Here is an 11,426-nt window from a genome sequence, read left to right as displayed (position 1 = left end):
CACCAGGTTCCAGCCCAGCCACCTTCAGCTGCAGCACCTGCAGGAAGCTTTGGTCATCCGCTCAGCTGGCCGCATGTACCTCGCCACCTGGCCAAGGGCAGCCCCACCAGCAGCCTGGGACTTGATGGGGGCAGGGGCGTGTGGGCACAGAAGCTGCTGGGCAGGGGGCACCCCAGGCCGTGCCCCGGTGTCTGTGGGCCTGGCAGGGGTTGGCTCCTCCCCAGACCCTTGCTCTGGGGGTCACGCGGCCTTGATGGCGGGGTTCCCGCCCTGCCCCCGCCAGAGGCAGGTCTTGGGATCTGTCACTGTGGCTCAGAGCTTCAGGCAGTTTCACTTCCCCTGTCAGAACCCACTTCCTCTGCAGTGACACAACCAGCCACCCGGTGACGTCTCTTCCCACTTCCCCAGAAGTGACTCATCAGACTGGAGCCTCAGCACCTGTGACCTTGCCCCAAGGCCCTGCCTGCCCTGCCCCCACCCAGGGGAGCAGCACTTTCTGCCGTGGGGCAGGGGGTTCTCATGAGACAGCAAAGGGCAGGCTGCACCCAGCACCCAGCACGCACCCCAGGACCAGGCTGCACCCCAGCACCCGGCTGCACCCAGCACCCAGCACGCACCCAGCTGCACCCAGCACGCACCCCAGGACCAGGCTGCACCCCAGCACCCAGCCCACACCCAGCCCGCACCCAGCACACGGCTGCACCCAGCACGCGCCCAGCACCCAGCACGCACCCAGCACCCAGCACACGGCTGCACCCAGCACGCAGCCCAGCACCCAGCACCCGGCTGCACCCAGCACGCACCCAGCACGCACCCCAGGACCAGGCTGCACCCCAGCACCCAGCCTGCACCCAGCACCCGGCCTGCACCCAGCACCCAGCCTGCACCCAGCACCCAGCCTGCACCCAGCACACGGCTGCACCCAGCACGCACCCAGCACCCGGCTGCACCCAGCACGCACCCAGCTGCACCGGGACCTGGCAGTTCGGGGCAGCCCAGCTGACTCGGGCCGGGGTGGCAGTGTGCCCCGCTGGTCTGAGCACACACCGGTGGGCTCTGGCGCGGGCAGCCCCCTGACGACGAGCTTCACCCTCCAGGAGTCGCCGGGGCCCGGGGCCCTTCCCGGGTCGGTGGGCGCGGGGAGCGCGGGGGGGCCCGGGGCGTGAGCGTGCGCGTCGCCCCCCGGCCTCCGCGACCCCGTGCGGGACCCCGGTGCGGCGGGGCGGGTCCGGCAGACGGAGGCCGGGCGGCCGGTGGGTCCAGGCGGCGCGTCCTGCGCCTCTTCCCGCAGGCAGGAGACCCGGCGGCGCCGCTCGCGGAACCTGCAGCCCCGCGGGCGCCCCCGGCTTTGGGACGGACGGGACGGGGTCTCCCCGAAGCCCCGCGCTCACCCCGGGGCGCGCCCCGCCTCCGCCCGCCCTCCGGCGCGAGGGGCAGCGGGCCCGGGACGGCGGCCGGCACCCAGCACGGCGGCAACCCGCGTGGCGGCGCGCGTTTCCGGGAGCCGCGCCGGAGGGGCGGGGCGTTTCCGGGAGCCGCGCCGGAGGGGCGGGGCGTTGCCAGGTGCCGCGCCGGAGGGGCGGGGCGTTGCCAGGTGCCGCGCCGGAGGGGCGGGGCGTTTCCGGGAGCCGCGCCGGAAGGGCCTTGAGACCCGCCCCACCCCCTCCCCGCCGCCCGTGCTCGCGGCCTTTGCCTCCACCCCCCGCGTCGCCGCCACCAGCACCGTCACGCAGAACTCGGTGCATAATTTAATCGTGGAACACAAAGCGCCCGCCCTGGACGCCCCCCGGGGCCGGGGCCGGGGCCCTGCGGGCAGCGAGCAGCGAGCGCGGCGGCGGCCCCTGTGCAGCCGGGGCGTCGTGTCCGGCCGGGCGCACCCCGGGGTGGGGCCTCAGCGCCTGGGCGCCGGGGGCTTCGGGGCGGCCTTCAGGCCCGCGGCTCCCTGGAAGGACAGCACGGAGGCACGGCCATGCGGAGCCCGCGGGGGGACCGGCCGGCCCGGGGCAGCGGGGCCGAGTGCTCACCTGCGAGGCTCCGGGCGGGGGCGGGGGCGCGCACGCCGGCTTGCTGCCCCGCGGGGACGCGCGCAGCTGTCTGTCCCGCCCGCCCTCCCGCCCGCAGATGCCCGCCCGCCCGCCCATGCCCGCCCGCCCGCCCGCCCATGCCCGCCCGCCCGCAGATGCCCGCCCGCCCATGCCCGCCCGCCCGCAGATGCCCGCCCGCCCATGCCCGCAGATGCCCGCAGATGCCCGCAGATGCGCTGCGAGGGCCCCTGGGCCGGCCGCGGGTCATCGCGGAAGCCCAGCAGCGCGGTCTCCTGGCAGCCCGCCCTCCCCCTGCTCCCGGCGCTTCCTCAAAACATTTCCGCGGCATCCAGTTAGGCCGGGTCCCAGCAGGCAGCTTTCTCACAAAGCAAGAGGTGCGGGTGCAGCCCTGTAGGGCTCCGGAACTGCCCGCGGGAAGGAGGCACCCGACAGGCCAGACAGACAGACAGATACAGACACAGGCACAGACAGACAGATACAGACAGGCACAGACAGACAGACAGACAGATACAGACACAGACATACAGACAGGCACAGACAGACACAGGCACAGACAGACACAGGCACAGACAGACACAGACAGATAAAGACACAGACAGACACAGGCACAGACAGACAGACACAGGCACAGACAGACACAGACAGACACAGGCACAGACAGACACAGACACAGGCACAGACAGACACAGACAGATAAAGACACAGACAGACACAGGCACAGACAGACACAGACACAGGCACAGACAGATACAGACACAGGCACAGACAGACACGGGCCTTGCCGCAACCTATGGGGGCCGCTGCCACAGCGCTCAGCTCTGAGCTCTCCAGAGGGCACCTGGGCACACTCCCAGCTCGGGTGGGCATATGGGTGGGGAGCTGAGCTGAGACAAGGGAGCCAGTGAGATGCTGCTTGAACCCAGAGCCTACAGAGGAGAGCCCGGTTTCTCTGGGGCCAGGCTGAGGGGTGACCGGGCTGGTTCCAGCCCAGGAGGGGCCCTGTGGCCAGGGGGTCTCTGGAATGTGGTTCCTCTTACCTTCCTGGGCTTCAGCTGGGGGAAGGGCTTGCTGGGTGGCACAGGTGCCTGCTGGAGGGGGAGGGAGCAAGTCAGTTTGCAGGGGGGAGCTGGCCTCTGGCCTGGGGGAGCTGGCCTGTGGCCCACAGTGCCGTCCTGACCAATCAGCACTCCGGCCCAGGCCAGGGGACTTGCACACCCTGGACAGTCCAGCTAGGAGCCAGGAGAGTGCCAGCCTTGTGTTAAGGCTCTGGACCCGCCCCTGACGCCATACACCAGGTGGCCGCCCTTGGCCTCCCATGTCCCTCCTGGCCTCCCCTAGTCACCCTGGTCCCCCCAGCCCCCTCACCCCCACCTCCCCATGTCCCTCCTGGCCTCCCGTGTTGGGTCTGGCTCCTGGCACCCCAGCCTGAGCCTCACTCACCTGCTGTGGAGTCTGCGGGGTGTACACGGGGAGCGGGAAGGGTGGGCTGGACAGGGCGGCTGGAGGCTGCAGGAGCAGGGCCGTGAGCCTGCGGGGGCAGCTCCTCCAGGAAGCCCGGCTTCAGATCCCCTTCCCCACATGCACAGGGTGGGAGTGCTGTCACGTGTGTGGTGTCCACATGTCTGAGCGTGGACCCGCCTGTCCCAGCACCCACCATGGCCGGGATCTATAGTGTGGGGCCCCGTCCCTTCTCTCAGCTGCGGATGTGTCACCCGTGGGCGTCTGAGCCCACAGCCTGTAGTAGAGCCCCCACCCCAGCCCCCGCCAGGCCTCTGCTGCCTCCTGTAAGCGGGCGGTGGGAGGGAGCACACGGGTGAGGCTTACCACAGGGGGTGGCCGCTTGGGGGTGACTGCGGGCAGCGGGGGCCTGGACGGCGGCAGGGGCTGGGAGCCCAGGGTGGGCGCAGCAGGTGGGCTGTGTTGGTGGAACAGGGGGTTGGACAGCCCTAGCAGGCCCCTGGAGGAGTCAGAAGGTCAGCACATCTGGACTCCAGGGCCCATGGCCCCCGGGTCACCTCCTCCCAACATGCTGGCTGCTGCATCCCTCAGCCCCGGTGTCTGAGCCCTGAGAAGAGCGACTCAAGTGGGCGTGTGCCCGAGGCAGGGTGCAGAGCGAGCACTCGTGGCCTTGCATGAACTGAGCCCCCACCACCCACCCTGTGCTCACAGCAGGTTGTGCAAGCAGGCCTCACCTCTTCTGGCCGGGGCCTCGGGCCCTGCGGTAGAGGACCGCACCCACCGCCAGCAGCAGCAACAGCATGGCCGCCACCAGCAGGGCACCCACTAGGAAGCTCCTGGGTGCTGTGAGCACAGTGCTGGGTCAGGGCAGCTGTAGGCCTGGGCCTCGATGGAGGTGCGTTCAGAGGGGTTCCCCCACAGGCCGGGGCCCCCCAAGGACCCTCCCTCTGGGCCCGCGGGAAAGGTGGCCCCTGTGCCCCCCAGGTGAAGGTGCAGCTGAGGAATCGGATGCCAAGCGGTCCGGGAGGAACAGTTCCCTTCCCTGCCCCCAAAGGGGCCACCTGGGGCCATGGGCACAAGGGCATGGAGACCACAGTAACAGTGGCCTGGAGGTGGGGCCACAGGTCCAGGCTGCCCGGTGGGGTGGGGCCTTACCTGCATGTATGTGTGCCAGCCGCTGTGTGCAGTAGGGGGGCACCCACCCAGGCAGGCAGTGGCATTCCTGCTTGTGGTCACACACCTGGAGACTGGCAGGTGTCAGGCCCCCGCAGGGTTACCCATGACCCCCCACTCCCCAGGGTCACACGTCACCCCCGGCTCACATCCACTGTCTTGTCACATGGCACAGAAGCCACCGGCGCCCCCTCGGGCCCTGGACATGGTCGCTTTGACCACACCACAGGCTTCTCAGTCAGCGAGCACCCTGCTGGCCAGCTCCCTATCCGCAGCAGGCCTGCTCTGGTACCCACAGGGTGCAGGAGGTGCCCGCAGTCCTCCCTTTCCCTGCCCTCACAGCTGGCGCTGGAGTCTGAGTGGGGCACGGGCAGTGCCTGAGTCGTCCTGGGGGGCCTGGGTACTCTGCCAGCCCTCCCTGCCCTGGGTCACCTACCCCACGGCCGTTGCACTTGGCAGAACAGTTTCTTGACCTGTAGACGTGGAAGTCCTGGCACCGTCCTTTCCAGCAGACCTAGCAAGCAAGGCCCTCAGACCTCAGCCCCCACCCCTCCCCAACCTGCTCTGCCTCCAGCAGAGACCGGCTGAGCCTGAGGGCAGTCCTCAGGACAGGGTGGCCCACATGCAGGTGCCAGCACTGCCATCAGGGGAGATGTGGGGCCTGCCCCCAGGGGAGATGTGGGGCCTGCCGGCCCTACGGGGTTCCTCCACGCCCTCTGCTGAGACAGCTCAGCCCCCCATCCCTGTCATGGCCGAGGGGCAGCAGCTGGGTGAGGGGCAGCCCGCACAGGGCACATGTGGGCTCAAGTCACGGTTCAGGCTGGTCCAGCGCCCGCAGTGGCAGCACCCACCTGTTCGTGGCCACACTTGGTGCCCTCAGGCACCGGCTCAAATGCAGTCCCATCGTCGAGGCCGAGAGCCTGGCAGAGGCCCATGTGGATAGTGAGGGTGCAAGATGTGCGTTCCAGGGGCTTCTGGCCACCTTCACAGAACAGGACACCACACTTCTCAGCACTGTGGGTGGGGACAAGCCATGGGGCCAGCTTGGCCAAGTGTGCACCAGACCAGAGAAGCTGTGGACAGGCTGGGGGTCTGCTGACGGGGCCTTCCACCCAGCAGGCTCTGCCTGGGGTCCAGCAATGCAGACTAGGCTCCACTGTGCTGAAACCCTTGGAGAAGCCCGGACACGCACCGGCCTGGCCACTGGGGCAGCCCTCCTCTGCAGCTTGTTGAGAGGCTGTAAAGAAAGCACGCGTCCACGGCGACCCGAGCACCTGTGGGCAGAGCATCAGCTGCGCCTTGACCTGGACGGGGCCTGCCAGGGCCGCCCGAGGCTCCGCCCGTCTCACCTGGTCCCCACAGGTCCCGGCATCTCCCGGCCAGCGTGGGGCAGGTCCCGTCGTAGCAGTAACCTCCAGGGCAGGGGGTGCCGTTCTCCTGGAAGGTGTCCTCGGGGCAGCCGGGCTGCTGGCCGTCACAGTGCTCTTCTAGGTCACAGCCATCCCGCTGGGGGCGGCACACCTGACCAGCCGGCATCACCTAGCCACAGGAGCGAGGCTGAGGGCAACCACTACCACCCTCAAAACAGGCCTGCACCCAGTGCTGGGTGCTTCCTGCTAACTGGTCGCAGTAGGGGAGCAGCAGGGCCCAGGCATGGGGGAGGGGAGCAGGCCGGGGCGGATGCGGATGCCCCTGGAGGCCACCCTCACCTTGCAGTCCTTGCAGCAGCTGCCCTGTGCGCACTGGGCCCCCTCGGCCAGCTGGCAGGTGGTGGCGTTGCAGCAGTGGTTGCGGCAGTCCTGGGAGACAAGTCCTGCTGGGGTCTTCAAGCCAATGGGGCACTGGCTCCCTGCCCCCGCCCCAGACCTTCCCAGGAGGCATCAGGCTCCTCCGGACCAAGCCCAGGGCCGAGAAGAGAGGGGCCCCGGCGGGCGTGCGCTCTGGGCCCGGGGGGCAGGGGATCACCTCAACCTGAGGGCCAGGTGCCCGGCTGGTGGGCACTGGCTGTACCTGGGGATCCCCACAGTCACACTGCTCCCCGCGCTCCAGGAATCCGTTCCCGCACACGGGGCCGCCCACCAGCCGGTCGGGGTCCGGGGGGTTCTTCAGGCAGGCCGCTTGGGAGCCCTCCACGAAGGTCTCCAGGTCTACCCGACTGCAGTGGCTGAACACCCTGGGGAACTTGGAACTGGAGGGGCTGTGTGTCACAGGGGAGGGCAGGACAGCCACCCCGCTCGCCCCAGCCCTGGGCCACACCTGATTCTGGCAGTCATGATACAGCCGCCGCTGGCCCGCGGCACTGGGCAGTAGCAGCCCTGCACGTTCTCATCGTGGTTCAAGCCCAGGTTGTGGCCCATCTCATGGGCCATAGTGGATGCCACGCCTACAGGGTTTTGCCAGTCATGGTCCTGCAGGACAGGCCACACTGAGACATCTGCAGATGCCCTGAGCCCCTGCAGCCCTGAGCCCCTGAGCTCCTGGACAGCTCTGCGTCCCTGCAGCCCTGCGTCCCTGAGCCCCTGGATAGTCCTGAGCCCCCAAGCTCCTGGTCAGCCCTGAGCCCCCAAGCTCCTAGACAGTCCTGAGCCCCTTGTCAGCCCTGAGCCCCCAGCCCCTGGTCACCTGGTTCACAGCCCCAGAGCCTTGAGAGCACATGGAGGACACCCTGGCCAGCCCCACGGTGATTCCGATGAAGTCCACCGCGCTGCAAAGGAGAAGAGGTCTGAGCTGGGCTCCTCAGCAGCGCCCTCCCCAGGGTTTCCCCCACACACGTGATGAGCTGGGCGTTGTCGTGCGGGTGTCTGCTCGCCAGGTCCCGCGCCTGCCAGGCCAGGAAGGCATCCAGCGTTCTGTTAGCATACGGACTGATGTGGATCTTGTCCCCGCCGTTCCACATCTCCAGGCCCACCAGGGCCACGCGGAAGTTGAGGTCCTGATAGAGCTGGGAACACGGGACCTGCAGTCAGTCCACAGCCAGCCATGGCCTGAGGGGGTAGCCGTGGCCACCGCCCCATCCCACCCCTGGGTCCCAGCTAGGTGGGGTGTCGCAGGAGACGGGAAGCCCACCTTGTCCACGTGATTCACCACCTCCAGTACGTGCCTCCGCACAGCCTCTCGACTCCCCAGCAGCTGGAACTGAGGATGGGACTCCCTGAGTCTGGAGCCTAGGACGCCGCCCAGTACCCGGCCCCTGGCCCCTACCTCTCTGTAGTCGGTGACCACATACAGCTCCACAAAGCGGGTCTCTCGGTGTGGTGGCCAGTTCTGGGAGTGGTGACAGCAGCTCAGCGCCAGGCTGGCCCATGGCTTCAGCACATGGAGGCTGACTGGTGGCTCAGGGTCGGGCCACAGCCACCTGAGATGCCACCCACCCCCTACCCTGGGGATTGCGCAAATGCCCTCCAGCCTGCTGTGGGGACACGGCCCTCATGAACAGCTGAGGGGCCGCACGCGGGCACAGGAGGACCCTAGGACTTCTGCTCACCTTGGATCGGAAGGCAGCTGAAGTCCTGGGTCCCAGGATACTGGCCAGGCTGTTGTCACTCACCCCACAGGTGCCCGGCCCCTGGTACAGGTGCTCCACCTGGTACAGCTTGTGAGGCCCTGCCTCCCCCACTGCATTCAGGGGCTCGATCAGGTGCAAGGCAGGGCCTGCCTGGAAGAAGCCCCTGGGGGCCATGGGTGTGGGGTGAGCGTCTGCCGTTCTTCCTAGGGGGCCAGGTGGGGCTCCCAGACAGGGCCCCAGGGACCCAGCTCTCTGCTGAGTCGCTCCAGGTCCCGGCAGGCTGGGAGAACCTAGGGTGCCACACGGGTGCAGACAGGAGCTCATGGCCAGCACCTACCTGAGGCCGGTGCAAGTACTGAGGCTGGCAGCCGAGTGCTGGTGGCCCTGCACGTGCCCCTGGTAGAAGCAGTGATCCTGCGAGACGAGGGCATCAGGCTCTCTGACAGCTGGGCCCCTCCCTGCCCTTGCCCCTGCCCCCAAGAAGGACCCCTACCTGACTCTGCAGTGGCTCAGTCACCTGGGAGCCGTTGGCGGACGTGTAGGTCTCTCTGTAGCCCAAGCCCACCAGGTCCCTGGAGGAGAGCCAGCATGGCCCTGGGTCCATCCCCAATGCCCAGGACACACACCCGAGACGGGACGGGCACGGGGCAGAGTCGCTCACCTGTTCTTCCGCAGGTGCAGGGTGAAGTTGTGCCTTCCTGACCCCAGCACGTAGCTCACACTCTCCGGGTACCGTTCCTGCATGGGGAACGTGCCGAGTGAGGCCTTGTGCCAGGCTGCCTCAGCACTGGGGACCAGGCCAGCCAGGCCATCCTGCAGAGCAGGTGGGGGCCGACCAGAGCACTGGGCTCCTCAGACCTCAGTCTCTCTTCTGCCCCAGGGAGAAAGAGGAGACAAACCAAATGGCAGAGGATGAAGGGAAACTTCCAGGGCACGCCCCAGCCTTGCAGGTCCCGAGCTGGACGTGGACCCCAGCACAGAGGGGTGTCTTCTCGAGCCCTCCACAAGCCTGTCACGCCCAGGCACGCACTCTCCAGGCAGGCCCCACACCTGGGCAGTGTGTCCTCCCCCACCCAGAGGGCGCAGGTCCACGCATGTCCCAGGAGGGCCAGGAGGGCCAGGAGCACCCGCTCCTGCCCCGGGGAATCCCAAACAAACGGCCCAAAGGCCACAAGAAAGGTGTGTCCCCACAGAGGCTCCGGGAAGTGAGCGGGCGCTGAGCTGTCAAGACAGTCAGACAGGAATGTGCAGGCGGCCAGCTGGAGAGCCCCGCTCAGCCCCTCAGAGAGAGGCCAGGAGCCCCCCACCCCGTCAGCCCCTCAGGGAGAGGTCAGCCGGAGCCTCCCCTCCCCTGGCCAGTCTCTGGGCACAAGGGCTGCCCCACTCACCGTGTGGGGATGCAAGGCTCTGCGGGTGCGGGGTGCGGGCAGGCGCTGGGGCCACACCACCTGGAACTGCTCCCCAAGGGTCACTGTGGGGAGAGTGACCGGCACTCTGGTGCCCACCTCCTCCAGCACTGGGCAGGGAGCCCATCCCTCTCCACCTGGGGTGCTCCGAAGCCTCCCCAAGCCAGAGAGCCCTTCCCTGACCCCTAATCCATTGTCTACACCTCTGTGAGGGGGCTGGGCACTGGCCCTGCCTGTCTGCAAGTGACCCCTCATCACCTGGGTCCTGGGGCAGGGCCCCCCTCACCAGGGTCCTGTCCCTTCAGAGCCGCCCCTCCACTGCCTCCACCTCAGGAAACGCCCGAGTTTGCACTCGCCCTAGTTCCCCTCTGAAGGTTGAGGCTGGGCCACCCCACTCAACGGCCACCCTGGCCCCTACCTCGCAGCCACAGTGTGGCCAGCAGCCAGAGTCCCAAGCTGTGCATGGTGGGGGCCTGGGTCTTCAGGTCAGGGGTGCTGACCAGAGTCCCAGGGCTCAGGAGAGAGAACTGGAGGGCCAGCAGCTAAGGCAGGAGGTGGCTCCAGGGTTGAGACAGGAGTGTCCCTCCCCTCCCCTCCCCTCCCCTCCCTCAGGCAGCCCTGCCCCGCCTCCTCACAGGAGGGCGGCGCCTCGGCTGGTGGCTACTGGGGGGGGGACTGCTGAGGCCTGGGACGTGTGCACTGGCCAGCCCTTGGGGGAGCTTTTCCTATGGGCCAGGTCTGGGAGGGGGAGCCCACTGCACCTCACCCAATGGGCCTGTTGTGGTTCAGAAGGTGGGTGTGCCCTACTTCCTGGAGGGCTCAGGGCCCCAGCTTCCCCAAAGTGGGGTGGACTGGGGGAGGCGGGACGGTGGGCGCCCATGGAGCAGAGACTGGAACCCACACCGTGGGGTGGGGTGGACTGGGGAGGCGGGACGGTGGGTGCCCATGGAGCAGAGACTGCCCCCCACACTGTGGGGTGGGGTGGGGTGGACTGGGGGAGGCGGGACGGTGGGCGCCCATGGAGCAGAGACTGCCCCCCACACTGTGGGGTGGGGTGAACTGAGGCGATGGTGGGCGCCCATGGAGCAGAGACTGCCCCCCACACTGTGGGGTGGGGTGGGGTGGACTGGGGGAGGCGGGACGGTGGGCGCCCATGGAGCAGAGACTGCCCCCCAAACCATGGGGTGGGGTGGACTGGGGGAGGCGGGACGGTGGGCGCCCATGGAGCAGAGACTGCCCCCCAAACCATGGGGTGGGGTGGACTGGGGGAGGCGGGATGGTGGGCGCCCATGGAGCAGAGACTGCCCCCCACACTGTGGGGTGGGGTGGGGTGGACTGGGGGAGGCGGGACGGTGGGTGCCCATGGAGCAGAGACTGCCCCCCAAACCATGGGGTGGGGTGGGGTGGACTGGGGGAGGCGGGATGGTGGGCGCCCATGGAGCAGAGACTGCCCCCCCACACCGTGGGGTGGGGTGGACTGCCCTTTTCTTGCCCCTCCTCCAGGCAGGTCCACCCTGGGATCCAGGTGTGTTGCGGCCAGTCCCTCACCACCTTGGCCTGTGCTCTGGATAGAGCAGCTTGTCCACTGACCTAGGGTGGCCCTGGGGACAGCAGAGGAGCGCGAAGCGTGTAGGCTCAGCAATGGCAGCCCCCACCCCTCAGCTGCAAGGTGCTGCCCCCTGCTGTCCAGACCCAGGGCCACAGGAGGCCCTGCCCAGGCAGCTGTGGGCTCAGCAGAGCTTCCTGGCGGTGATTTCTGCCCTAGTGCTGCAGCCAGGGCCTCTCGCACATGCTTCTGCAAGTCTGTCCACTCAGGCAGGCGGCTCAGTGCTGGAGCTG

General features: G+C 68.4%; 1 protein-coding gene across 2 annotated transcripts; it reads right to left on the bottom strand.

Annotated features, from left to right (window-relative positions):
• Positions 1-1,736: 1,736 nt before the first annotated feature.
• On the bottom strand, positions 1,737-10,512 carry ADAM8 (ADAM metallopeptidase domain 8). Of its 2 annotated transcripts, none has more exons than XM_060171035.1 (23): positions 10,006-10,512; positions 9,570-9,652; positions 8,843-8,919; positions 8,675-8,753; positions 8,519-8,595; positions 8,161-8,344; positions 7,878-7,940; positions 7,743-7,811; positions 7,448-7,617; positions 7,299-7,380; positions 6,933-7,084; positions 6,687-6,864; positions 6,386-6,475; positions 6,026-6,215; positions 5,869-5,950; positions 5,528-5,690; positions 5,113-5,190; positions 4,659-4,743; positions 4,238-4,346; positions 3,870-4,002; positions 3,486-3,551; positions 3,083-3,130; positions 1,737-1,942 (listed from the first exon to the last, which is right to left on the bottom strand). In XM_060171035.1, exons 1-23 carry the CDS (start codon positions 10,049-10,051, stop codon positions 1,892-1,894), a joined length of 2,355 nt encoding a protein of 784 aa, XP_060027018.1. In that variant the 5' UTR covers positions 10,052-10,512; the 3' UTR covers positions 1,737-1,891. The 2 variants fall into 2 exon arrangements, with proteins under 2 accessions (XP_060027018.1, XP_060027017.1); XM_060171034.1 differs by having other exon boundaries at positions 3,083-3,133; positions 10,006-10,511.
• Between the last annotated feature and the right edge of the window lie 914 nt (positions 10,513-11,426).

Source organism: Erinaceus europaeus, chromosome 14, assembly GCF_950295315.1.
Source record: "Erinaceus europaeus chromosome 14, mEriEur2.1, whole genome shotgun sequence".
NCBI classification, from domain to species: domain Eukaryota; kingdom Metazoa; phylum Chordata; class Mammalia; order Eulipotyphla; family Erinaceidae; genus Erinaceus; species Erinaceus europaeus.
The sequence above is the reverse complement of the archived record's forward strand: the minus strand, read 5'-3'. Positions and strand labels throughout refer to the sequence as shown.